At 42.4% G+C, this 27,886-nt stretch overlaps 1 protein-coding gene across 4 annotated transcripts; it reads right to left on the bottom strand.

The window, feature by feature from the left end:
* Positions 1–760: 760 nt before the first annotated feature.
* CASP10 (caspase 10) lies at positions 761–27,386 on the bottom strand. 4 transcript variants are annotated; one of them, XM_065880673.1, is made up of 10 exons: positions 27,040–27,386; positions 25,600–25,693; positions 17,346–17,481; positions 13,404–13,513; positions 9,777–9,779; positions 7,553–7,586; positions 5,682–5,758; positions 4,741–4,849; positions 3,153–3,645; positions 761–914 (listed from the first exon to the last, which is right to left on the bottom strand). In XM_065880673.1, the coding sequence occupies exons 1-10, from the start codon at positions 27,384–27,386 to the stop codon at positions 761–763; spliced, it is 1,557 nt and encodes a 518-aa protein (XP_065736745.1). The 4 variants fall into 4 exon arrangements, with proteins under 4 accessions (XP_065736745.1, XP_065736744.1, XP_065736747.1 ...); XM_065880672.1 differs by lacking the exon at positions 9,777–9,779 and having other exon boundaries at positions 13,392–13,513; XM_065880675.1 differs by lacking the exons at positions 4,741–4,849; positions 5,682–5,758.
* Between the last annotated feature and the right edge of the window lie 500 nt (positions 27,387–27,886).

The following is a 27,886-nucleotide window of genomic DNA, read 5'->3' as shown; positions in this document are numbered from 1 at the left end:
AGCCACTCTCCGCGTTCATGTGTTTTCAGGTGAAAGAAGCAACCAATTTTCTTTTTTGCTTTAGTTAGTGTGAGGTGGTTGTTCTGTCAGCGATGTCTGAAATGTCGTGACCAACATGGAATTTAATACAAGGTTGTAAAGTTTGTGCTCCCAGAGCAGCTGAATGTGTCTGTCTTCACACTGAGCTGTCATCTTCCGAGAGCCAACCCTGTTCCCGGCCCAAGAGAAACATTGCCTGCAGAAACACCTTCCTTACACTAAAGCAGGAAATGGGTGTGGCATAGATCAAATTTTAGGGGAGAACAAGGAGAGGGTCATTGAACCATGATCTCATCATTATCCAGTGTCCAAAACAAGACCATTCGGGGGGACACAGAATTATAACAAGGGGTGAGCATATACAGAAGGGAAATCTAAGCGCAGTGAAGGCCACAAACAGTGGTTCTGAGCTAAAAGGAACCTTAAAATACAGCTTTTACTTCACAGATGCATAAACCGAGGCTAATCACTTTTATCTCGGGGTGCACAACTAAATTCAAGACTACAGTCCAAGGCTTCAACAAAGAAAGTTTTCTACCATTTAGACTTATCCAAAAAAAACAAACAGATTTTGTTGTGTCAGAAAATAGGGCATGTTCTTCTACTAGAAAGACAGGTGGAGGCCAGCTCACTACCTGTCACTGATTTCTATGACGGGTGGGAGGTTGGAAGCGATACCCAAAGGGTCCTTTCAAGTTTAAGCGTCAATCAAAACTTTCTACTATAGTAAAAGTTCTTCCTGTGGCACAGGGAATACTACTTTTTTACGTAGTGTGAAAGCAGGCTGAGGCATCTGTTTTTTTGTTCCGTGTTTGTCCGCTTGTCGACTCACATCATCGTTGACAGCAGTGAGAATGGATAAGATATCTTCCTGTCTGCAGGCAGAAAAGAAAATATATTTTCAACCAGGAGATAGAAATCACATACCAGGTCTTAGAAAACAGATGTTAAAATACGTGGCTTCTTCCCAGTCTAGCATGCCAAGATTCTAACTGGAATTTTGCCAAATATAAAGAAACATTTTTTCTGAAATTAAAAAAGAAATGCTAAATTATATAAAATTTTTCAATTCTACAGTCAGTATTTAAGAACATCATAATAGTAATCACACCTTGCACTTTAATGCACTTAGTCCACAAAGACATTTTGCATAGAATTATTTTTCTGTGTTCTTCCTTCAAGCTGGTAGGTAGGTAGGTAGATAGATAGATAGAGAGAGAGAGAGATAGAATAGGAGGTGATAGACTATATATAGAGAGACTACTATTAATAATACCCTCTCTATTCTAGGTTTTGGGAGGGATAAAGGGCAAACATGACACAGTTCCTGAACTTAAACACTTAGAATACAGACATGAAACATGTACCAAGGATAGCAGAGAGACAAACTCCATAATACAAGGCGGAATGTGATCAACACCGCATGAAAAGTAGGTCAAAGTTCCCCTGCAAATTCTGAGGAGAAGACAGTGCCTCTGGCTGGGAGAAGAAGACAAGACTCCATAGAGGAGGCAGCATTTGATCCAGAGGGCATTTACCAGAATGTTCTGGGGGTGGGCAATACATATCACTGGAAGCAAAGCATAAGCTCTGGAGACAGAACTCAAGTTTGAATCAGCCTTCATGACTGGTTCTCAGCACCTGCATCCTGCATCACACTAGCTGTTCTCTCTGTCCCCAGATCTCCCTGTGGCTGACTCACCATTCAGTCTTACTTGAAATATCGCCTCTACCAGGAAGCCTTCTCAAGTAGCTCTCTGCTCTACACTCTATATCATTATCCTGTTTTGCTTTTCATAGCAGGTATTACTTCCCAAAATTATCTCACTAATTCATATGTTCATTTACTTACATTTTTATTATCTGTCTTCCTGTCACTAAGTGGTAACTCCCATGGAGAAGAAATTTTGTCTCTCTTGCTCACAACGATACCCCGAACCCCCAGCTCAGTACCCAGTACAGTAGGCACATAGCAGGCCCTTGATAAATAGTGCATTTTCCCTGATGCCATAGGAATTGGTCTTTGACGGAGAGGTTGGTAAAGAAGAAGGAAAAGCCAAGGTGACTCAAGGCTCCCATCCTGGTTCCCAATCCTGAATTCCCAGAATTGGAACCGTTCTTAGCAATGGGGATTCAGGAGTAGGAACCCCTGGAGAGGGCTAAGAAGATGAATTCAGGACTGTGCATACTGAATGTGAGGCCCAAAGGCAACAGAGGCGTGGGATGTCTGGCAGGCTGTGAGAAATGCATGGGACTGACCCGAAGAATGAGGTTGACTCAACCCGGCACTCACTGGTCCAGCAAATGCTTATCAACCTCAACAATGTATCAGGTACTGTGTCGGGTGCCGAGGATATAAGGTTAAATGAAACATCTCTGCCTTTCAGAAACTCAGAGATGGCAATTTGGGAGATGTTTTCATGGAGCTGCCAGTGGCCGCCAGGTATAGCTAAAGCTGCCAAAAGGGGCTATAGAGAGACAGCAAAGGAGAGGGGCTGGGGCAGAACCTTGGTGAATGCCCATTTCCATTGTGCCAGGTAAAGAGCATGTGACAGAGACAGAAGGAAAGTTGTCAGAGCAGGGGCAGGAAACCACGGGTATTATAACGCCAAAGGCAGCACACGGGCATTCAGTAAATGGAAGTGATTGATAATAAATAAATGAAGGAACAAATAAAAGGCCTCCCTGCCTATACTGATGCTGTTCCCTCTCCCCAGAATGTCTTTCACCCTGATTATCCACCTACCATCTATTTGGCATCTCTAGAAGCTTCCCCTGATCCTCCAAATCTGGGTGAGGTGCTAGTTCTATATGGTCCCATAACACCTATGCTTTACAATGTATATTTACCATAGGGAATGATCTTCCCCATATACTTGTCTGTCTTTCCAGATTGTGAGCAACTTGAGGACAGGGACTGTGTCTTTTTTAAAATTCTGTATCTTCCCTTCCAGTTACGTGCCAGTGCTCAATACAGGTGTGTTGGATGGGTGGATGGATGGATGAATGGATGCATGGATGGATGCATGGGTGGGTGGATAGATGGATGAACAGGTAGGTGGATAGATGAATGAATGAACAGGTAGGTGAATGGAACAACTCAAAACTCTCACCTTGGGACCAAGTCCTTCAGATGATTATACAGAGATTGGATATACCAGCTACCTTCCTCCACGTGCCGAAAGGACACGTAGCCGGGGACAGTGGCCAGGCCAAGAAGGAAATCCGCCTCAACGGGAACACTGTCTTGAAGGGAAGGGGGCACGTGCTCAGGATTTACTGCATCCGCTTCAATGGATACGGAAGGTTGTATTTCTTCACCTTGACAGGCCTGGATGAAAAAGAGTTTGGGTTTGTGAGCCAGAGCGGGACACTTCTGAGCCGTGAAGTGAGACATGATCTGCCGGATGGGAATGAGGCTCCCATCGGAAGAGTAGACAGCTCCAAATTTCCCATGGGTCAGAACACAGAACACAAAGCAGTCTCCATCAGCATGGCCTGGATGAGTCTGAAAATACTGCAGAACCTCCTCTAGGCGGCCTTTAGTCACGTTGACATAAATATTCACGCTGAACCCAAGCCACTGAAACACGCGCCTCAGGCACTCTGTGAAAAAGGAGAGAAAGGGGAAATAGTGAAGTGGAGGGAAATAAAACAAAACGAAGGGGTGAAACAATGCTAGGAGTTATAAAAATCTGCATAGCAAACAGGCTGAAGCTTTGGATGTTTTTTCTACTTTCATAACAATAAAATTTTACAATTCACCTGACTTTTTATAGTAGCCACAGTGCTATCACAATGATCCTGTGAGTCAGCAGAGGCCAGAATTTTATCCTATTTCACAGATGAGGAAGCTGAGGCCCCATGAATCTCCCACATGATCACAAACCTGGTTAGTGGTGGAGGCACAACTCTAACCCAGGTTGTCTCATCTGACCCAGGTGCTCTCTCCCAACCAGAGTCGTAAATGGTCAGGAACTCTGGTCACGCTTTAAGCAGGTCAGTGACCCCAGGAGCTATGGTCTGAAAGTCTGTGTTCCCCCTCAACCCCCAAGGTGAGGGTATTAGGAAGTGGAGCCTTTGGGAGGTGCTTATGTCATCAGGGTAGAACCCATTAAGAAGACCCCAAAGAGCAATCTTGCCCTGGCCGCTGAATAAGGTTACAGAGAGAAGACGGCCATCTGGGAAGTGGGCTCTCACCAGATACCGAAATGCCAGAGCCTTGATCTTGGACTTCCCAGTCTCCAGAACTGTGAGAAATAAATGTTTGCTGTTTAAAAGGCATCTAATGGTATTAGATGCCATCGGATGGACTAAGACACCAGGAATATACAGGAAGCTTAGAAACATTTCTGATATCATCCTTATATTTACATGGAAGATAAAAACTACAGAAAGAGGGCTTCCCTGGTGGCGCAGTGGTTAAGAGTCCGCCTGCCGATGCAGGGGACACGGGTTCATGCCCCGGTCTGTGAAGATCCCACATGCCGCGGAGCAGCTGGGCCCGTGAGCCATGGCCGCTGAGCCTGCGCATCCAGAGCCTGTGCTCCGCAGCGGGACAGGCCACAACAGTGAGAGGCCCGCGTACAGCAAAAAAAACCAAAAACCCAAACGAAAAAAAACTACAGAAAGAAAATGTGAAAATAAAAAATGATTTTAAGATTTCTAACTTGCATTTCATGCACTTCCAGACTTTCTTACCAGCATCTTTATTGGTCCCTCGTCTTTTTGACAGTGAGGTAAAACTGTGATTATTGACAACAACACAATACCCTCTGTGTTTCCGATTCATCCTGTACACAGCTGTCTCCTTGAAAGAAGAAGAGATAGGAACCACTTATTAGGGAATGCTTATTTTAAGGGTTTAATGTTTCTAACCAACCACTCCATTTATCAGTACCAAAGGCAGAGAGTTCTCAAGACCCTGGTCCTGATCTGGAATTAACGATTAATTCCAAGGTAGAATGCCAGGTCCTCATTAAAATTCAAACTTCACCTGTCTTGCCTGCAGAATGTGAATTCGCAGTGTTAGATAATTAAATATGTATTTTTAACTTTGGCAAACCCAGAGTTTATGCGAAAGCATCTTTCTTGTTGGATTAGCAAAGTGAAGAAAGCATAGGTAAGGATCTAACAAGACAACAAAAATATCAAATGGTAATTTGTTTTTTAAAATGGTAGGATTCTGGAGTGATCTGATTCCTCCAAAAACAGAGAAATCTCTTTTGTAGAGATCACAATGTGAATTTTAAAATATGTGCAATTGTTTTTGAAGATTACTGTAAACAGCATTTGATTACAAATTAGCTGAGTTGGCTTCAGCAGGGCCTCTCTGTGGCTACAATGATCTCCTGAAAACATGGTACAGTTTTGATCCAAGCAGAAAAGAAGTGGCTTCAGTCGATGAAAAAGAAATTCCCCTCTCTGCGTATTTCAAAGGATATGCATGACTGAAAGGGCGATAACATCACCTCCATAGGCAAAGGTCAACACACTTCTGATTATTACAGAAAAAGGCGAAAAGAGCAGAGACAATCACACAGAGACAGGAAGAAGAACCAAGATAGAAACAAAAATCTGAGCCCACAGAGTCCTTAAGGGCTGGACCCTAGTTGGAGAAGACCTGAGGAAACAGTGCAAACCTTTGTGCTGGTTTCAGAAGTTAGAGTGTCAACAGATGATCCCAACATCTCCACGGAGACCGGGGTTGCTCTGTCACCTAGAAAGGCAAGTATTCAGACTCTTTATATATCTTTCCCCAAACACTTAGATTTCCTTACAGAGGATGGGTTGGAATCAGCTCAAGTGTTTCTGGTTAAAAGTTTGGTTGGGTTGAGTCAACATTTATCTGTCACTGGGTAGAGAGAGGCTGGGCAGACACCAAAAAGAAAGAACGGGGTGGCGGGGGGCGGTGGGGGGGGAAGGCCCAGCGACCCAATTTGGGCAGAGCAAAAATCACCACAGCCCTGGGATCAATTTAGTCATGGCTTTGGCATTGGCTGCGGACTGCACTGTTCTGAAATGCACCTGCAAACTCTCTGGTTCCTCCAGATAAGAATCCTTCGTAGAGAGAGGAAGCCAGAGTTGTCAGATGACAGTAAAGGGAAAATGTGACTTGAAGCTTTTCTTCTCCCACACACGCCTGGCAAGTTTTCAGTAGAATCCGGAAGCTCTGCCCTTGTCTGTGAGGCCTGAGTTAGCTATTAACACGGTTAAAGGTCAGTCCTGGGCACTCAGCTCAGGCTGAGTAAGTCCAGGATCCTCCAGACCAGAGAACCTACCAAATGGGACCCCCGCTGCAGTCTTCCCGCGCACCTGTAAATTCTCCCTCCACGCGGGAGAAGGTAATTCTCTAGCAAAGACAGGTCTCAACTTTGAAATGGCAGAACTGCAGCACTGAAGGAAACCTGCTTGTTTTTCAGAAGTGAAACCACTGCCTGAGCTCTTGTAGCTGCAAGGGGTTAGAGCCAGGTCCTCAGAGGGTGTGCTCTGGAGTCAGACTGCCAGTTTCAAATCCCAGCTGCACTCCATTCTAGCTGCGTGATCTTCAGGAAAGCACCAGACCTCTTGGGTCTCAGTTTCCTCATCATTAAATGGGAATAACAGTGGTACCTATCTCCAGGTGACTGGATTATTAAAGGAGGTAAGTCCTAGGAAGCTCTTAGGACAGTGGCTGGCACATGGCAAGAGCTCAGTAACAATAATTCACATCCACATATCATGCAGCCTCCCAGATAGGCAGAAAGACAAAAGTCCCTAGGAAAGTGGGGTGTATTGGACTCTGAAGTTTAAATTTCCAGGAAAAAAAAAATGAGGAATGGACACATCATAGAGAGAACACCAGAACCCTGATTGTTTGTAAGCAGTTTAGCCCAGTGGTTTTTCAAGGTCATGGTTGCTGGGCAAGGATTCAGAGCATTAAACACACTGCTGCCAAGTCTCTCCCTCTGACCGCCTCTTTCCCTCTGAAAAATACAAGCAGCATCTGGAGCCATACTATTCTACAGAGTCTACATTCTGCTCCTGCCGCTGCAGCAGCTGGCCTGAGGGCTTCTGCCCGCCAAGGGCTCCGTCCCTCCCCACAGAGGGTGACCTCATTCTGAAGGGTGGAGGGAGACCAGCTCTGCATTCCCCAGATGCTGGTAGGCTAGGCTTTCCAAGTAGAAACCACCCAGCCCTCGACATCCGCCCCCATGGAAAAGCCTGGTATAATCCACACATTCAGTGGCTTGCCCTGAATTAGAACAAGAACTGAATTCTCCACTAATGTGTAAGCCTTCTCCCAAGTCACCCCAAATTGCTTGGTATGTATCAAATATATCTATTACTGGCGTACTGATCCAAGTTATAAAACGTGTATTAGAGGGAATTCCCTGGCTGTCCAGTGGCTAGGACTCAGCACTTTCACTGCGGGGGAACCCAGATTCAATCCCTGGTCAGAGAACTAAGATTCTGCAAGCCACGCAGCGTGGCCAAAAAAAAAAAAAAAAAAAAGTGTATTAGAAACACCTACCATTACTCTGTGCATGCTCCTCTTGCCAGGACACCTGTTGAGGCAAGAGGAAATTCATGAATTGCAGGAAATTCACACAGTTAGGGTAAGGGCTGAAAATCTAGGCTTGATTCAGAGAAGAAAAAATACCTGATCCCCAGCCATAGAAAAAGTCACTAGCAGGTAACAAGAAAAGAATCAACTTCGTCCTTCCAAACGGGAAGGTTCACAAAGACACAGCGGCAAAAGTATATGACACATACACAAAGATATTTATTCATTGCAACATTATTTGGAATAACTGAAGACTGGAAATAACCCTAATGTTGACCAACAGGGAGTGGTCGAAAGAACGACGGTTCATCACACAGTGTGGTAGAAGGCGGAAGACCATCTCCCCAGGAGATACAGTGACATGAAAGAAGTAATGTGAAGATTGGTATTTAGTGTGCTCCCTCTTTCATAATAAAGGAGAGATACGAGTGAGTTTTTTTCAATAGGATAAATCAAATAACTAATAAAAATGGTAATCTATGGGGGGAGGAGAAGCAAGGCAGGGATGCAATGCAGACTTCTCTGAGTGTACTCAATAGTTTTTCCTCTTAGTTTTATAAAATTAAATACAAAATTGAAGCACAGTTTAGGGCCTTTGTGTTTTCTGCAGCCACTCCCCATCCACTCCATTCCCACCACCCCCAGCCCTTAGCCTGCAGCTGAAAGCCCCAAAGGGAACATGACCACGACGTTTTGGGGAAGGACTGACCCTGCCACTGGCTGTGTGGTGGGAAGTACCAGGACATCTGTTTGACGTGACAGGCAAGTCACCCCCAAGTCACTGGGGGCGCCTCCCTGGTGGAGCCCACCAGGCTTCTGACTGCAGGAGGGCGAGCCAGACTGGAACTGCACTGCCTGACTCCCAAGCTGCCTGTGAGAAACGGAAGTCGTTTTTAAGGGGTGTGGCTCAGCCTTAATCTCTGAAGTGCTGCTGTTCCGGGCTCTGAGGGAACAATGGCAAAGAAGTTTAGTTTCACTTTCCAGAAGACTTCCTGCCTTTCTTTTTGCAAGACACATTTCCCTTTCTTCTGCACCCTAGAGTCCTCCTCAACAGCATCCAAGGGCCAGGCAGGCTGTTTTCTGGGTTTGCACAGTTGGTTTTGAAAGCAGCTGAGTGAATTTTCTGGGATTAAGGTCATCACAGATACAGCAGTGGGCTCAGCCCAGGCATCTCCAGGCCCCAGGTTTCTTTGGTTTGTCTCTTCCCTCGTGCTGATAAAATCAGCAAGAAAAAGGACTGGGAATAAGCTTTAGGGTCTGTCTGGCTCTCTTTGTCTGAGAATGTTGCATCCCCTGTTGATACCTCCCAAGTAGCTGTGTCAGAGAGGAATGAATGAATGACCCATTGCCTGGCCACACTTGGTCTTCTTTCCAGTGTTAGGACACACAAAGAAATATTGATTTGGTTTTTAAACAGATTAGAGGATGCTGCTTCAAATGCAGTTTCTTTTTGTTTCGTTTTGTTTTACAACCTAACTGTCCATTGACAGATGAATGGACAAAAAAATGGAGTATATATTTGTACAAAGGAATATCATTCAGCCCCAAGAAAGAAGGAAATCCTTTGCCATTTGCAAAAACGTCGATGAACCTGGCAGATGTTAGGCCAAGTGAAATAATCCAGACACAGAAAGAAAAAAATGTATGATCTCACTTACATGTGGAATCTAAACTAGTTGAACTCACAGGGTAGAATGGGGTGGTCAGAGGTTTGGTGGGGTGCAGGGGTGCAGGTGAAAAAGTGGGGAGATATTGGTCAAAGCGTACAAAGCTTAGGTATACGGGATGAATAAGTTCTGGGGATCTAATGTACAACATGGTGACTGTAGTTAACATAGTGTATTGTATACTTGACACTTGCTAAGAGGGTGGATCTTTTTTTGCTTTTAACTTCTTTATTGGAGTGAAATACAGTTTTGATAAAAGAAATTTTCACATATTGAGGAACAGGGAAGTCATCCTGGCTTATCCATGAGTTAACTTGAATTTTATGCTAACTACAACAGCCCGTTTGTGGCCCATCAAGCATACACTGTACATCTGCTTTAATTATTAAAGAAAAGGGTGCACTGACCAGAAGTAAAAAATGTCCATAGTTATAAAGATTAAATGCCTCCCTTCCTGGGACACCAATGCTGGTCCTCCTTTGATGATAAGACCATACCGACTTAGGTGCCAAGGCCATATCAACTTGCTGTGTATGTGCTGATCTCTTTTTGTTTTTGTTTTTGAAACCTTGAAGGAAGGTTTCCCCGACTTTTTTGATGTTCTTTGCTCTGACAAGACATAAAACTGCTGAAAACCATGTTTCTCTGGAACAGTTCCTCAGAGTTATCTGAGAAACTGTCTTCCAGGCTATAGTCCTCAGTTTGGATCAAATAAAACCCTCTTCTATTCCTGTTGTAGACTGTTTATTGATTTGCTGTTGTCAATAGTTTCTTCTCATTAAATGCAATTGTTGGCAGTACTCTTTTATATAAGAAAACCTTTCAGGTACATATGAAACATGAGATAATTTACCAAGTTTTAGTTTATCTGTCACTTCATGGAGAGAGACTCGTGGCCTAGATAACTTTTAAGACACCTTTCAACACTGAGAACCTATAAGCATGTGTGTAATGTGAGGTTCTGCCCTCCAAAGCCTCCTGCACTCCCAGCACCACCACAGCTATTCTCCGTCTTCATCTGGCCATGACCAGAATCACCCAACAGCAACAAAACAGCAGCACTTCAGAGGTTAAGGCTGAGCCACACGCCTTAGAAACTACTCAGGTTCTAGGAGGCAAAGGGGAAACTCCTGTGTGTGCGTGCGCGCGCGCACGTGTGCGTGTGTGCGTGCGCGCGCGCGTGTGTGTGTGCGCACGCATGTGTGTTTTCCACTTGCAAATCAGTCTCTGAGCACAAAACCAGGTAAAAATGTGGGCAAGGGACGGAATTAAGCTGAGTAGGCAAAACAACTTTTGAGGGAGAAAAGAGGACTCCTGCTTACAGTAAAATGCTGAGTGGTAACATAAATGTGGAGAGAATACTGGAGTTTGAAAATCATTGCTTTTCAATCATGCAAGAATCATCAATGGATGCTCAATCTAAGGTGACATTTTAATTCATTTCAAGGGAAAAAATAGTAACTTCATAAAATTAACTATATAGTGAAGAAATCAGACAACATCTGGACCAAATAACCAAAATGTAAATCATGAATAGGGAGCCAATGAACACCACATGCCTGCAGATAGGATGCCCTGAGAAAGATATGGTATCATTGATGTAATATTCTGGCCAGAATGTACAGCTTGAACCTAATCATGAGGTAACACCCCTCACACACACACATGCACGCACACACACGCACACACAAAGAGGAAAATTCTATTTTTTTAATAAAAGGTGGTGGTGGTGGTGACTATATTCTTCAAAAGTGTCCATGTCATAAAAGAGGAAGAAAGTTGTGGAGATGAAAAGATTTAAGGAGACTAAAGAGACATGACAACTAAATGCAATATATGATCCTAGACTGAATTATGTACTGGAGGGAAAAAAGCTATAAAACCTGTAAAAGTTATTATTGGGTTAATAGATAAAATTGAAATATGGACCACTGACTTGGTGAAACTTTTATATAATTTAATTTAACTGTACTATAATCTGTAAAACAATATCCTTATTATTATGAAATATACACTGAAGTATTTAGGGGTAAAGAGCCATGATGTATGCAACTTACTCTTAAAAAGTTCAGAAAAAATTATGTGTATGCGTATACAAATAAAGAGAGAGCACACAAATGATAAAGCAAATGGGACAAAAGTGACAACAGGTAGGTGAATCTGGGCAAACAAATTTTGTATTATTCACATTTTTTTCAACTTTTCTATAAGATTAAACATACTTCCAAATTTTAAAATAATAATTATAACTGTAAATATATGACACCATGAAAATAGTAAAGAAGCTATGAAAGAATTTTTTAAGAATTAAAAAATAAAACTTCCAGGGTGGGAGGGAGACGCAAGAGGGAGGGTATATGGAGATATATGTCTACATATAGCTGATTCACTCTGTTGTATAGCAGAAACTAGCACAACATTGTAAAGCAATTATACTCCAATAAAGATGTTTAAAAAAATAAATAAAAATAAAAAACTTCCAAAACAGCCCAATTAAAAAATGGGCGAAGGACTTGAATAAACATTTCTCCAAAGAAGATATACAAATAGCCAACAAGCACGTGAAAAGATCAACATCACTAATCATTAGGGAAATGCAAGTCAAAACTACAATGAAATACCACCTCACAGCCATTAGGTTGGCTACTATCAAAAACCAAGAAAATAACAAATGTTAGCAAGGGTGTAGAGAACCCTTGTGCCTTGTTTGTGAAAATGCAAAATGATGCAGCTGCTATGGAAAACAGTATGGTGGTTTCTCAAAAAATGAAACATAGGGAATTCCCTGGCAGTCCAGTGGTTAGGACTCAGCACTTTCACTGCCCAGGCCCAGGTTGAAACCCTGGTCGGGGAACTAAGATCCTTCAAGCTCCGAGTCACTGCCAAAAAAAAAAAGAAAAGAAATATAGAATGATATATGATCCAGCAATTCCACTTCTGGGTACCCCAAAAGAATTGAAAGCAGAGTCTCAAAGAGATATTTGTACACCCATGTTCATAAGCAGTATTATTCACAATAGGGAAAAGGTAGAAGTTATTCAAGTGTCCATCCATGGATGAATGGATAAACAAGGTGTGGTATATACACACACTGGAATATTACTGAGCCTTAAAAATGAAGAAAAGTCTGACATGGATGAACCTTGAGGACATTATGCTAAGTGAAATAAGCCAGTCACAAAAAGACAAATACTGTATGCTTCCACTTATATGAGGTACCCAGAATGGTCAAATTCATAGACAGGAAGTAGAATGGTGTGTGCCAGGAGCTGGTGGGAGGGGGAATGGGGAGTTAGTGTTTAATGGATATAGTTTCAGTTTTCAAGATGAAATGAGCTCTGGAAATTGTTTACACAACAATGTGACTGTACTTAACAATACTAAACTGTACACTTAAAAATGGCTAACATGGTACATTTTATGTTATTTGTATTTTACAACAACTTTAAAAAAATTTTCTGTATGGTTAAGATGGTCAATTTTATGTTATGTGGATTTTACCACAATTAGAAAACAAAACCAAAAACAAAAACTTCCAGGGACAACCTAACTTCATTGATGCTGACAGACGTCAGCAAAATAGAACTGCCAAGCAAGATGGGAATAAACATAAATCCCAGGGAAGAATGTCATGTGTCTTCCAAGAACCATGATCATGTTGTGAAGAATGGATTGCAAATTCTCCCAGTGTTTCCCCCTCTACCTACCCTACCTTTGCTGGGTACTACAGGAACCCAGTTCTTGTCTTCTGGGACCCAGTGCAAAGTAAAACTGTGAGGACCCTTGTTCACACATTATCAAGAATTTCAAAACAATGACAGCTGAGCATTCAAAAAGTATGGGCCCTGTGCGATTGAACAGGCTGTACGCCCATGAAGCCGTCCGTGATCGAATCCCACAGATAAGAACAGAACCATTTCAAAGCAACCCAGTGGTGTACTGGAGTCAGCTCTAAACAGCTAGTGAGAACCAATCATTAGATTTTCAGAAATTCTGCAATACAGTTAATATCAAGTTGGTAACTTGAAATCAGCCATGGTAGGAGTATTTACACCAAATGCTACAAATCATTCTCTCTCTCTCTCTCTCTCTCTCTCTCATTTGCAGTGAAGCTGGTGGTTACACATTTACCAACACACCAATGAACCTACCGGCAAGGCTCCAAGCAATTGGTTAATGTCCGAGCGGCAAAATAGTTCTTTCTCTCCTTGATGCAATGACTCAGTTTCCTTGGCTACAGGAGGTGCCCCTACCTGGGAGGCTGGGAATAGAATCAGATAGAAAAACAAAACAATCACCTTCTGACTAGTGGCAAGCCGAAATAACCCATCATCATAAGAAATTATGTTACAGGGACCTGTAGATTTGTAGTGGCATTTGCTTAAAGAGGCCTACATGTAGATATCGAGAAAAATGTGAATTTATAAATTATTTTTATCATTATATTTTCATTCCTTATATTATGATATTTTGTTCCTTACTGTTTCTATTATTTTTGTAAGTTAATTAGTTCCTTAAAATTACTGTATACTTCACTAAATACCATTTCAGAACTTACAGTGCTCAGTGTGTCAGGTAACTGCTAAATAAAGATTACAAAAACATTACCTCAGGAAATAAAACCAGAACTCAGACTGCAATAGCAAAAAGAAAACGAAAGGAAGAAGCAAAAGAAGGTAGGAAGAGAAGGAAAGGAAAAGAAAAACCATTTAAAAGTGTTGATTAAATACATATGTTATATACATAAAATATGTCTCTATGGAACCATTAATCAAAATAAGCCGTATCTGTGTTATATACATGGGAAAATGCCAGATATATTAGGTGGGAAAAAAGCAAGTTATGGAATATGATTAGCATGATCTTAGTTAAATATGTAGTATAGGTATCTATCTCTCCATACATGCATACACACATGCACTTATCTCTATATAGAAGAAAAGCTACAAACATATACTCCAAACAGGGGTTCTCTCTGGGGAATGGACCAGCAGTGGAAGAAAAAGAAGAGAAAGACTTTACCTCCTACACTCTGCATTGTTGTCATTATTTGAATTTCTATTTAATTTTATTATAATTATTATACATTATTTTTAATAATGAATTTAAAATATTAAAACAAACACCAAGGCTCAGGAAAACTCAGAAAGATATCCAGGTGGTCCTTAAACAGAGCTTGTGTCCTAATCAGATACAGTGGGCTTAGTCTTTCCACTCACCTCACTTACAGAAGCCTAAAATCTGCATACCTACTCTCTTTTCAGTCCTTTAGTCCTTCATCCTAAATGGCAGAATTATGCCCAAACTCTCAGAGGACTGTAGAAAGTCAATATTAAAATACTGAGACCTATGATATAATAATAAATATCCATGTGGTCTCTGCCCCTTTTCCTGGCACACAGTTCCTAAAACCCTACACTCTCTTAAGAGATTAAATGTCTTTTTGTATGCTAATGACATGGCTGGTGGTTGGGGACATCCTGATAGCCTCAGGATGGGGGCTGGTTGCCAGGGGACCCAATCGAATGATCAGAGGGTCGGAACTTTCAGCTTTACTCCCAGAACTGTGGAAAGGGGACAGGGGCTAAGGTTGAATTAATTACAGTGGCCAATGATTTAATCAATCATGCCTACGTAACAAAGCCTCCATTAAAAACCCTAACTTAGGGCTTCCCTGGTGGCGCAGTGGTTGGCAGTCCGCCTGCCGAGGCAGGGGACCCGGGTTCGTGCCCCGGTCCGGGAGGATGCCACGTGCCGCGGAGCGGCTGGGCCCGTGAGCCATGGCCGCTGAGCCTGCCGTGTCCAGAGCCTGTGCTCCGCAGCGGGAGGGGCCGCAGCGGTGAGAGGCCCGCGTACCAATAAAAAACACCAAAAAACCCTAACTGAGGGACTTCCCTGGCGGTCCAGTGGTTAAAATTCTGCGCTTCCACTGCAGTGGGGGCACGGGTTCCGTGCCTGGTCAGGGAATTGGGATCCCGCTGCCAGGCAGTGTGGCCAAAAACAAAAAGAAAAAACCCTAACTGAGGGGGTTCAGAGAGCTTCTGGGTTGGTGAACAAGTGGAGGTGTTGGGAGGGTGATCCACCTGGAGGGGGCATGGTACTTCCATGCTCCTTCCCCCATGCCTTGCCCTTGCATCTCTTCCACTTGGCTGTTCCTGAGTTGTATACTTTGTAATAAATCAGTAACCTAGTAAGTAAACTATTTTCCTAAGTTCTGTGAACAGTTCTAGCGAATTATCAAACCTGATGAAGGGGTCATGGGAACCCCTGGTTTGTAACCAAGTTGAACAGAAGCTGTGGGTAATCTGGGGACCCACTACCTGAGATTGGTGGCTGAAGTGGTGGGGGGAGTCTTGGCGGACTGAACCCTTAACCTGTGGGATCTGCAATAACTGATGAGTGTCAGAACTGAATTAAAACACAGGACACCCAGTTGGTGTCTGCAGAGTTGGAGAATTGCTTGGTGTGGAAAAACCCACACCCCTGGGTTCAGAAGTGTTCCAGAATGTTGTTGTGAGTGTTAGTAAAGGAAAACAAGTTTTTTCTTTCAACATCCAAAAAATGATCATACAGCATGTAGATTATAGAAGAGAAAAATCAAAATTAGAATTCTTCTGACAGGGAACTATATTCAATATCTTGTAATAACCTATAATTGAAAAGAATCTGAAAAGAATGTGCGTGTGTGTGTAACTGAATCACTTTGTGTACACCTGAAACTAATACAAGATTGTAAATCAAAGAAAAAAAGAATTCTTCTGATAATAAAGCTCAGTCCGCAAGACTCACTGAGGCAAATGTAAACATTTACTGCATAGAAACTAGAGAGGCTTCTCCAGAATCCAAATAGTCAAAATAATCTGGCCACCTGCCCTCTGTTTATTCTGTGTGGAGTACTGCATTACAGGAAAACGATGTGATCAGAAAAAAAAAATCTCAGCATTCAAAGTTCAAGTGAGGATTTCAAATATACTTTCAATATCAACTCCCTGTTTTTAGTTCTCACTTGATGACTTGACGGTTAGAAGAGCTGTTTTTAGTCTTCATAATTTTTACTTAAAGTATACATTAAATTATCCATTGATTTGGTAATTGTTTGAGATTTTATCAAATTAACAACAGTACATTTTGTTCCTCGACTCATTTTGTGTTAATAGAATTCTTAGAGAAAGTTTCCTTTTGCCTAGTTTTGTTTTCAACCAGATAAATTTACACACTATGTTGTCTCTGAACTAAAAGATGGGTGTGGCATAGAAGCTTCATGAATACAATCCTGAGTGTTTACTTTTAGCTTTTGTTTAATAGTGGAGGAATGGACTCAATAAACCACAAATATTCAGCATATTGACACATGGTAAGGCAGCCAAGTTTGATTTCTGCCCTATGCAACTACTTCTACATAGTACCACAGCAATACTACCTTTACAAGCCTGATTAAAAACAAAAGAGAAAGAAAAAGAAAATTCTTCTCTGATAGTACTTTACAAGAATATGAAAGTTTTCATGACTTTCCTCTCTAACAATCGTATTCATAGCAATGTGTATTGAATGCTTACTCTGTACCAGACATGCATTTTATGGGAATTACCTCATTCAATCCTCAAAAAAAATTATGAAGTAGGTACTATGATTAGCCCCACTTTAAAGATGGGAAAAGTGAGACACAGAACAGCTGAGGAAAGGGCCACTGCACCATTAATAAGTGGAGTGCTGGCAATCTGACTCCATGGATCCCACTCTTAATTCCTGTGCCATCCTGCCTCCTTCTTTTTGATGTTATTTCATTCAAAACAATTTCTTTTACAATCACTTCCATGTAAGAATCAGAAGAAGACGTTTGTCTAAAACCACTTTCCCTCATTAGAATATAAGCTCCAAGAAGGCAGAAGCTTTGCCCTATACCTTGCTGTAGCTCCAACTTCTAAAACTGTGCCTAGTACAAAGTATGCATTCAATAAACATGTGTTGAATGAACAAATGGGGAGATTTCAAAAGAATATTATCAGAGTGATAAGTAAACATCATACATGGCCAATTGGTTTAAGAATTCCCATGGTCTGATTCGAGCAAGCAAGCAAGCATAAGCTAGTTACCTTTCTCTCTTTTATATTTGTCTATCTTTCTCATAAGATTAGGTACAACTTTTTTGCAGAGATCCTCCAGTAATGTCAGATTATCTTCAGCTATTTTCTCTTGTTTCTCCAGATATGCCAGGAAACTTAGAGAGGTCTGCAAGAGAATCAATGGAGTCACATTTACTTGCCTACTGATTACCCACTGCAGTAATAAATTAGGTGGAGAGTCCATGCAGGAAGACTTCAATAGTAGGGGGGAAGAGGCATTATAGAGATTGTAAATCTCTATACAATCTATATTAATACCAGATACCAAACACACATCAGTCACTAACTACTCAGAAACAATCCGATGAGCAGATGCTATTATATCCCCATTTTAAAGATGAAATAACTGAGGCACAGGGAGGTTCAGTAAGTCGTCCAAGGTCACAGAGCCAATAAGTGGCAGAGCTGGTATTTGAGTACTGGCAGCCTGATGCCAAAGTCTGTCTCATTAACAGATTAGGGCAGCAGCAAAACAGGAGTACCAAAGAAAAGAGAAGAAAATGCTTTGAAAGAATTTTATATTTGGTATTTGAAAAGAAAAACATATCTTAAGCACTCTTGGGGAAAACTGCAGATTGGCTAGTATTATTTTAATATTGAATTACATATAAGGTGGAAGTCACCATAATCTTTTCTGTGATAAGGACTTCTCAACCGATGTATTAACCTGGTTATGAAAATATGTATATGAATAAAATTGTGTTAGAGCCCACAGAAAAGAATAATCAGAGGGACTTCCCTGGAGGTCCAGTGGTTAAGACCCTCATGCTTCCACTGCAGGGGACACGGGTTCGATCCCTGGTCGAGGACCTAAGTAAGATCCCACATGCTGCGCAGAGCGGCCAAAAAATAAATAAATAAAATAACTAATCAGAAAGTGAACAGCTAAACACTTGCTAACTGCATACATAAGCATCAGCAGGATGGAAAAAGGGGGCCGGGGAGTCTCCAGACATGCTGGCCAGTTGAAAAGGGACCGTATGGTCAGGAATATTGAGGAGGAGACCTGCGTACAAACTCCGAGTGAAAGCTAGGCCACAGCTGGAACAGCAGGCTGGTATCAGGCCATGAACGAACACCGAGGGGTTTGGGCAAGTATCCCATGGATGAAGGGGTTCCAGCAGGAACTTTTAAGAAGAACAGTGACATGAACAGGTTTGTTTTTAAATAGAAGTCTTGGGGATAGGTTGGAGGAGGAAGTGGGCTAGAGAGAAAATATCAGCAGGACGATTAAATGCTCCAGTGAAGAGATCAGCACGGCCTGGTCTAAAGCTAGTGGTGGAAACGCAGAGGAGGCACCGGATTTGGGCGACTTTTCTGAGGTATAATTTGGTGAGTTGGGAGGTCAACTGGAGTGGGTGAAGAAAGGAAGGACGAGTCGAAGATGACTTCAAATGGTGATGCCCCTCGTTTCTGCCTGACTCACGGGCTCCACAGAGCAGGTGTCACACGAGCTGCACATGGGAGGTGATAACGTGAAGCGCATCTCGAAAGATCACCACACCTTCACTTCCGACATGCAGAAGGGCCTTCCAAGCAAAGAAAATCAGATAGGGAAAATGAGCAACTAAAAATCTGGCTGTGAGCAGGCTCGTGGTAGTTTCGGCAAGAATAGTTTCGTGGGAATGAAGGAGGCTGAAGCCATCTTGGAATGCGTTGGAGTGTGACTAAGAGTCACGTCAGTGGAGAGAGAGCGTGTGTGGACAATTCTTTCAAGAAGTCTGGCAGTAGGACTTCCCTGGTGGCACAGTGGTTAAGAATCTGCCTGCCAACGCAGGGGACACGGGTTCGAGCCCTGGTCCGGGAAGATCCCACATGCCGCAGAGCAGCTAAGCCCATGCATCACAACTACTGAGCCTGCATGCCACAGCTACTGAGCCTGTGTGCCACAACTACTGAGCCCACACGCCTAGAGCCCATGCTCCGCAACAAGAGGAACCACTGCAATGAGAAGCCCACGCACTGCAACGAAGAGTAGCCCCCGCTCACCACAACCAGAGAAAGCCCGCACAGCAAAGAGGACCCAAGTCAGCCATAAATAAATAAAATAAAGACAAATCAATAAAATTTAAAAAAAAAGAAGTGTGGCAGTAAAGAGATAGAAGATAGAGCAGTAACAGAAGGATGAAAAAGGGTTAATGGAAGAGTGTGTGTGTGTGTGTGTGTGTGTGTGTGTGTGCGCGCGCGCACGTGCGCGAAATGTGTTTTCAAACAAGGTACTCAAAATGCCAATAACCAAGGGAAAGGCCAGAGTTACAAAGTCTTAACTGAGTTCTGTACTAATCTGATCAAAAAAGAGATTATAAATTTTCAAGACATTCCAGAAAAACATAAGAGAACCAAAGCGGCAAAGAAATGTGTGTGTCCTCACCTGCAGCGCCAGCACACGAACAACCTGCCCAGGAAATAAAGCAGGAGGGAGGAGGGGGCAAAGGAAGGTTCAACCAGAGCTGATCAGCTGGGCACAGGGGTCAGAGGAAATCCCCGTACAAGGTTCTACCGTCCGTTTATGTGCAAATGAGCTCCCGCTGAAGCTCAAAACAGAAACTCCTATCTTGACTGCATCCTACCAGGAGGAAGAAAAAGGGCTAAAGCATGTTTCCAGAAGCAATTTTGGAAACCCATTATACTTTGTACAAAGTGTATTAGATGTTGAGTCAATGACACCCTCCATAACACACACACACACACACACACACACAGGAACACCCACAATATAAATGGAGTCTGCACATTAGTTTAAGAACACCACCCTGGCAAATATTAGCAGAAATTCTGAAACTCTCTTGCTCTGCATCTTTGTTAAAAAGATAGGTTTGGGTGTGGTTTCCTTTACAACTAACGTTCTATGTTGATTGCTACATTGAGAACGGATATCCTGACAGTTTGGGTCACTCAGGATGTGTGAAGGCAGCTATGTTTGCTCTAAGTCTGTGTGAAAGCTATCAAAGAGGAAACCTAGAACATGCTGCAAAGGTCGTTTCTGTTCATCCAGAGAGACCACGTGAATTCACAATTCTTCCTTTTTGGCTGAGAGGTATTCAGGCCCTCCTCCACTGGCTGGTAAAGAATTTACTTCTGTGATGAAGTCTTTCGCAATTGCAATTGCAGGTAATGCAGTCCCATTAAGCCCTGGCATGGAAACACATCTGGGTTGCTTAGAGTTTGTCCTTTACGCACTCGAGAAGGCTGGCCTGATCGTAAAGCCCAATAGAGATCATGGATTATCAGGTGGGTGACTCAGCCACAATTCTGGCGTGAATAGTTAGATCTCCTTCAGAATACAGTGAGATCATTTGGAATCCAAGAAGGAAGGGCAGTTTTCATGAATTTGTCCAGGACATTCCACAGTTTTATGCCACAGCTAAACACAGTAACTTCTTATTTACTGTTGTACGGAGTGAGAAAAGCATAAAATCATTTGGCTACTTGGGCATGGGCCTTTGATGATTTAAAAGCTAATTTAGCAGGAGGGAGAAATGTTTGGAATGATCCTGAACAATGAAAATGTTTCTGAAGCCACAGATGCCTTTAAGCAGAGGTCTAGGACCTGTGGAAAGGCCCAGAGGAAGAAATACATTCCCCAGCTTTTCTTAGTGGGAAATTATGGCTCGGTGTTGAGCATATCAAATGCCCCTCTCATCCTCCACCACACTGTGGGGAGTAAGGACTTCTGTGCATGACAATAGGTGTAACAATAGAAAGGGGTCTCTTTTTATTTATAAACCCAGAGACTGGAAAAATTATGAGAAGATGCCCAAAGCTGGGAGATAATTTTATCCGAATATGCTGGAGGGTTTTTCAAACTACAAGAATCTCTTCTGATGTTGAGAAATTCTACATTTAAAGCAAAATGCTGTCATTTGAGTATATAACCACTTTGCACCAACATAAACTCGAGATTGCATCATCCCATTCATTCATGCTTTCATTCGGAGCACCATTATGTAATTCTGCAATGTTCTGGGGCTATAATGATAAGTAAGACTCAGTCCCCGTTCCCAAGGATCCCACAACCAATCCTTAGGATAAAGGAGCCTGGAGAGAGAACCAATGGAAAGACGCAAGAGGCTAAAATCCCTGGGGTCTCTGAAAAGGAGAAAAAAAGGACTCAAAGATTGCAACCAAAACAGAGAATTAACCTGCAGGTTAATTAACCTACAGGTCTGACACCAGGAAACATGTTTAATGAATTGTTAAACATGGTCCTCATAAGACCTACCACATGTAAAACAGCTTCCTACTCCTCGGTGATTTTTCTTTCAAAAAGAATTTATTTGGGGCTTCCCTGGTGGCGCAGTGGTTGGGAGTCCGCGTGCCAATGCAGGGGACACGGGTTCGTGCCCCGGGTCCGGGAGGATCCCACATGCCGCGGAGCGGCTGGGCCCGTGAGCCATGGCCGCTGGGCCTGCGCGTCCGGAGCCTGTGCTCCGTGGCAGGAGAGGCCACAGCGGTGAGAGGCCCGCGTACCGAAAAAAAAAAAAAAAAAAGAATTTATTTGTCAATAAAATCAGTTAGTCTGGGGAGAATGTGATATGGGAGGGCTACACATGTAAGCTCTTTGTACTGGTGATGTGCTCATCTATAAGTTGGACGGGGGATCCATGGCTGTTCACTTAGTTCTACATTTATAACTTCCATACATGTTACATGTCTTTTTTGGTGTTATCAAACATTATATAACTTAATAAAGATAGCTGTCGAATAACAAAATTAATGTTATAGGGTAAAATTTGAAAATTGGCCCCTTCCCAAATTAACTAACTTGCTTGTCACAAGCTGTTATGAGAATCAAAAGAAAATATATAAAGTTTTGAGGCCTGGAAGAGAGATGTGCAGCTACTTTTCTGCCCGTAATTGTGACCAATCTAGCAAGAATATCAGCCGACAGCATTATGTTAATATTAAAAACATTACTATTAGTTCCAAGCACTTGTATAGCCCTTTAGAAAGCACATCCTCAAACATTTGTCTCACTTGATTTTCACAAAACTCTACATGGGAGACACTGCAACGTCCACTGAAAAGGACACGGCTCCCTCAGAAACCTCAACTAATGGATGTGAGGAACAACTAATTCCCATTCTGCCATTAGCTACCACCTCCTCATTTCTTTGTGGTGCCCTGCACATTTCTGTATCATAAAACACAGTGGATGTCAATAGCACTCGTTTACTGCATGGTTACTATGTGCAAAATACAGGCCCCAGCTAATAGTTTATGTATATTATTTCATCTAATCCTCTTAACAGTCTTGGAAGGAAGTAGTATAATTGTCTATAATATGACACATTAGAAAATGGAGGCTCAGAAACATTCAATCACTTGCCGTACATCCAGGAGTTAGTCTAGGACTAGACTCCAGGCCCATTAAAAGTCAATGTTGAGGCCACCATCACCTTGATACCAAAACCAGACAAGGATGTCACAAAGAAAGAAAACTACAGGCCAATATCACTGATGAACATAGATGCAAAAATCCTCAACAAAATACTAGCAAACAGAATCCAACAGCACATTAAAAGGATCATACACCATGATCAAGTGGGGTTTATTCCAGGAATGCAAGGATTCTTCAATATACGCAAATCTATCAATGTGATAAACCATATTAACAAATTGAAGGAGAAAAACCATATGATCATCTCAATAGATGCAGAGAAAGCTTTTGACAAAATTCAACACCCATTTATGATAAAAACCCTCCAGAAAGTGGGCATAGAGGGAACTTTCCTCAACATAATAAAGGCCATATATGACAAGCCCACAGCAAACATCATCCTCAATGGTGAAAAACTGAAAGCATTTCCACTAAGATCAGGAACAAGACAAGGTTGCCCACTCTCACCACTCTTATTCAACATAGTTTTGGAAGTTTTAGCCACAGCAATCAGAGAAGAAAAGGAAATAAAAGGAATACACATCGGAAAAGAAGAAGTAAAGCTGTCACTGTTTGCAGATGACATGATACTATACATAGAGAATCCTAAAGATGCTACCAGAAAACTACTAGAGCTAATCAATGAATTTGGTAAAGTAGCAGGATACAAAATTAATGCACAGAAATCTCTGGCATTCCTATATACTAATGATGAAAAATCTGAAAGTGAAATCAAGAAAACACTCCCATTTACCATTGCAACAAAACGAATAAAATATCTAGGAATAAACCTACCTAAGGATACGAAAGACCTGTATGCAGAAAATTATAAGACACTGATGAAAGAAATTAAAGATGATACAAATAGATGGAGAGATATACCATGTTCTTGGATGGGAAGAATCAACATTGTGAAAATGACTCTACTACCCAAAGCAATCTACAGATTCAATGCAATCCCTATTAAACTACCACTGGCATTTTTCACAGAACTAGAACAAAAAATTTCGCAATTTGTATGGAAACACAAAAGACCCCGAATAGCCAAAGCAATTTTGAGAACCAAAAAAGGAGCTGGAGGAATCAGGCTCCCTGACTTCAGACTATACTACAAAGCAACAGTAATCAAGACAGTATGGTACTGGCACAAAAACAGAAAGATAGATCAGTGGAACAGGATAGAAAGCCCAGAGATAAACCCATGCACATATGGACACCTTATCTTTGATAAAGGAGGCAGGAATGTACAGTGGAGAAAGGACAGCCTCTTCAATAAATGGTGCTGGGCAAACTGGACAGGTACATGTAAAAGTATGAGATTAGATCACTCCCTAACACCATACACAAAAATAAGCTCAAAATGGATTAAAGACCTAAATGTAAGGCCAGAAACTATCAAACTCTTAGAGGAAAACATAGGAAGAACACTCTATGACATAAATCACAGCAAGATCCTTTCTGACCCACCTCCTAGAGTAATGGAAATAAAAACAAAAATAAACAAATGGGACCTAATGAAACTTCAAAGCTTTTGCACAGCAAAGGAAACCATAATCAAGACCAAAAGACAACCCTCAGAATGGGAGAAAACATTTGCAAATGAAGCAACTGACAAAGGATTAATCTCCAAAATTTACAAGCAGCTCATGCAGCTCAATAACAAAAAAACAAACAACCCCATCCAAAAATGGGCAGAAGACCTAAACAGACATTTCTCCAAAGAAGATATACAGAATGCCAACAAACACATGAAAGAATGCTCAACCTCATTAATCATTAGAGAAATACAAATCAAAACTACAATGAGATATCATCTCACACCAGTCAGAATGGCCATCATCAAAAAATCTAGAAACAATAAATGCTGGAGAGGGTGTGGAGAAAAGGGGACACTCTTGCACTGCTGGTGGGAATGTGAATTGGTTCAGCCACTATGGAGAACAGTATGGAGGTTCCTTAAAAAACTACAAATAGAATTACCATATGACCCAGCAATCCCACTACTGGGCATATACCCTGAGAAAACCAAAATTCAAAAGGAGTCATGTACCAAAATGTTCATTGCAGCTCTATTTACAATAGCCCGGAGATGGAAAGAACCTAAGCGCCCATCATCGGACGAATGGATAAAGAAGATGTGGCACATATACACAATGGAATATTACTCAGCCTTAAAAAGAAATGAAATTGAGATATTTGTAATGAGATGGATAGACCTAGAGTCTGTCATACAGAGTGAAGTAAGTCAGAAAGACAAAGACAGATACCGTATGCTAACACATATATATGGAATTTGAGGGGAAAAAATGTCATGAAGAACCTAGGGATAAGACAGGAATGGAGGCGCAGACCTACTGGAGAGCGGACTTGGGGATATGGGGAGGGGGAAGGGTGAGTTTTGACAGGGCGAGAGAGAGTCATGGACATATACACACTAACAAACGTGGTGGGGTGGATAGCTGGGGGGAAGCAGCCGCAAGGCACAGGGATATTAGCTCGGGGCTTTGGGACAGCCTGGAGGGGTGGGAGGGGGAGAGTGGGAGGGAGGGAGATGCAGGAGGGAAGACACATGGGAGCACATGTATATGTATAGCTGATTCACTTTGTTATAAATCAGAAACTAACACACCATTGTAAAGCAATTATACCCCAATAAAGATGTTAAAAAAAAAAAAAAAAAAAAAAAAAAAAAAAAAAAAAAAAAAAAAAGTCAATGTTGCTAACCCTTGTCTGATATTGTCTCCTGCAAAAAAAATGAACCCTCCTGAAATCCCTTTCTAGCATCTTCCCAAACACTGATTAAGGCAATGTCCACACAGACCCCATCCTACAGGGCCCACTCACCATCTGGACTTTTGGAATCGACTCCCTCAGAAGGAAGATCATGCTCTTTAAGTTCTCTGAGCTGATGTCTTCTGACAGGTCATAGAGCAGGTTTCTAAGACAGACACCCAAGAGACAAATTAAAGTTCCGCACTCGCAGAGGATGGGCAGGAAATTGAGTGCTTTTATCGTGCGTGATCTCTCGTTTGAATGACCACAACCCTGTGAGTAGACAACTATTAATCCCATTTCATAGATTTAAAAACAAAAATTTTGAGCTTCAAAGTGACCTATTAAACAACAGCAACACAGAAAGCAGTAGGAGCAGGCCTTCTGATTCCAAGTCCGGTGCTGTTTCAAATTCCACTAAGAAGGCATGAAACAAAATGTCGGCATGCCTGCCCTCCTCCAGACTCCATTCTAGAAATCAGGCTTACTTTATAGGCCCTCATCAGGGAGGACTCAATGCCAGTGAGTATAAAGTTCACTGTTGAAAAAGAAAGGAAACTATCCCAAATTCTGGAGAGCCATACAGTTGACAATTAGAACAACTGAATATGGGGACTTCCCTGGCGGTCCAGTGGTTGGGCGCGGGTTCGATCCCTGGTTGGGGAACTAAGATCCCACATGCCGTGTGGCACAACCAAAAACAAAACAGAAAAGAAAAACTGAATACTTCATTCACAGGTTAATAGCTCTGCATGCCTGAGACCATTCCTCAGCTGTCTAACCAGCAGAGTGGAAATAATGATCTCCAGAATTCCCTCACTGACCCAAGGGCAGCTCAGGTTGTAGGAACCAGTTCAAGTGTGAAGGCCTGAAGGATTCTAACAGTCCAGGCTGTAAAGTAGTATTACGAAGGCTCCACTTCGTGAGGCTGTTTGATGTAGATACTATGTTAGTGGACCGTTTAAAACAGCGTCGCTTAAGGTCTGATGCCTTTATTCTACCTCTTTGGGCAAAATACCTATATTTTACCTGTCTGGGTTTCACCCCAAAACTGGACAAACTGGACATGGCATAAATGATGTCCCTCCCTACCCCAAAGGCACATCTCCTTTTTTATTTTGCTCTCTTGGTTCCAAGTATTCATTTCTCTCTTCTCAAATGGCTAGGTATAGGCTGACACACCAGTGACTCACTGGAGGCAGGAGACTGAGAGCGTGGAGGCTGGCAATGAGGAAGGCGCTGGCCTGCTGCACACGGAGCTGGGCCTCCTTCCTCAGTGAGAAGCAAAACAAAGGGAAGCCACCCCCAGGCACGGGGCTGGGTTTTGAAACTTTGCTGACCTCCCAGCCTCCATTCTCATTAGCACCTGAAGTTAAGAAATCTCCTGCTTTAGAATCACCATACCAGCCAAGGAGGTAGATAAGGGGGGGTAAAGAAAAACAACCTTAAAAATTAATTCATCATGAATCGCAGCCTCTTTTCAAAGCCCAATGGCCCTGCCGTGTTGATCACCTGAACAGAGAGACCTTCCGGCGGACAGGCAGCCAGTTCTCCACCTGCTCCTTGGTGTAGCGGAGGTGCCGAAGGAGGACCTTCTGCTTGATGGTGTAGAGGAGCTCCGCTAGGAAGAAGGGGTCTTCCTCAGTCATACATTCCTCTGCCAACAGGTACTCAAAGATATCCAAGGCTGAGCCGCACTTCTCCAGGTTCTTGGAGGTGATGGAGTCTCGGCAGAGGAACTTCAGGCGCTCCACGTCTTGATCCCCCAGGCACGAATTAATAGACAGAAGTGTCTCTCGAAAGTTCACTTGACAGTTATCATTTAAAGTGGAATTCAAACTTTGGCCTTGCGATGTCATGGCCAGCCTGAAAGAGATACGGAGTTGGGGGCCACAGCTTAGAGAGTGAGGACAACAGGGCACCCCATCTTCCCAGGCCCTCCCCCAGTTCCAGCCTCCTCTGTTCCAGGCCTTAGACTTTTCTAGAAATGCTGAAAAATGAAATTCACTGCGAGGTCACTTCAAAAACCTATAGCCCAGAAAACGTGACCCCAACACCGGCATGTTAACCTTTTAGGAGGTCTGAAGAGAGCTTTTATTGAAACTCAATTGACCCCGAGTTCCCCCAAATCAAAATGTCCCCATTGGGAGCTAGTCAAGAGGGAGGACGACACAGCACAATTTCTCCCGCCTGGAGCTCTTAAGTCATTCCCACCAAATGGCAGAAGTAACACTTTTACATTTTAGAAATAAAGTAATGGGGGGCTACATTTTTGAAGTATCTACCAACCTAAGGACAACAAGGTAACATTGCTAACCATACCAGGGCAGGCCTTTCTTTATCTCACAGAAAGAAAAGT

This window comes from Phocoena phocoena, chromosome 7, assembly GCF_963924675.1.
Source record: "Phocoena phocoena chromosome 7, mPhoPho1.1, whole genome shotgun sequence".
Classification (NCBI taxonomy): Eukaryota; Metazoa; Chordata; class Mammalia; order Artiodactyla; family Phocoenidae; genus Phocoena; species Phocoena phocoena.
Note: the sequence above shows the minus strand (reverse complement) of the source record. Positions and strands in the feature narration are given on the sequence as shown.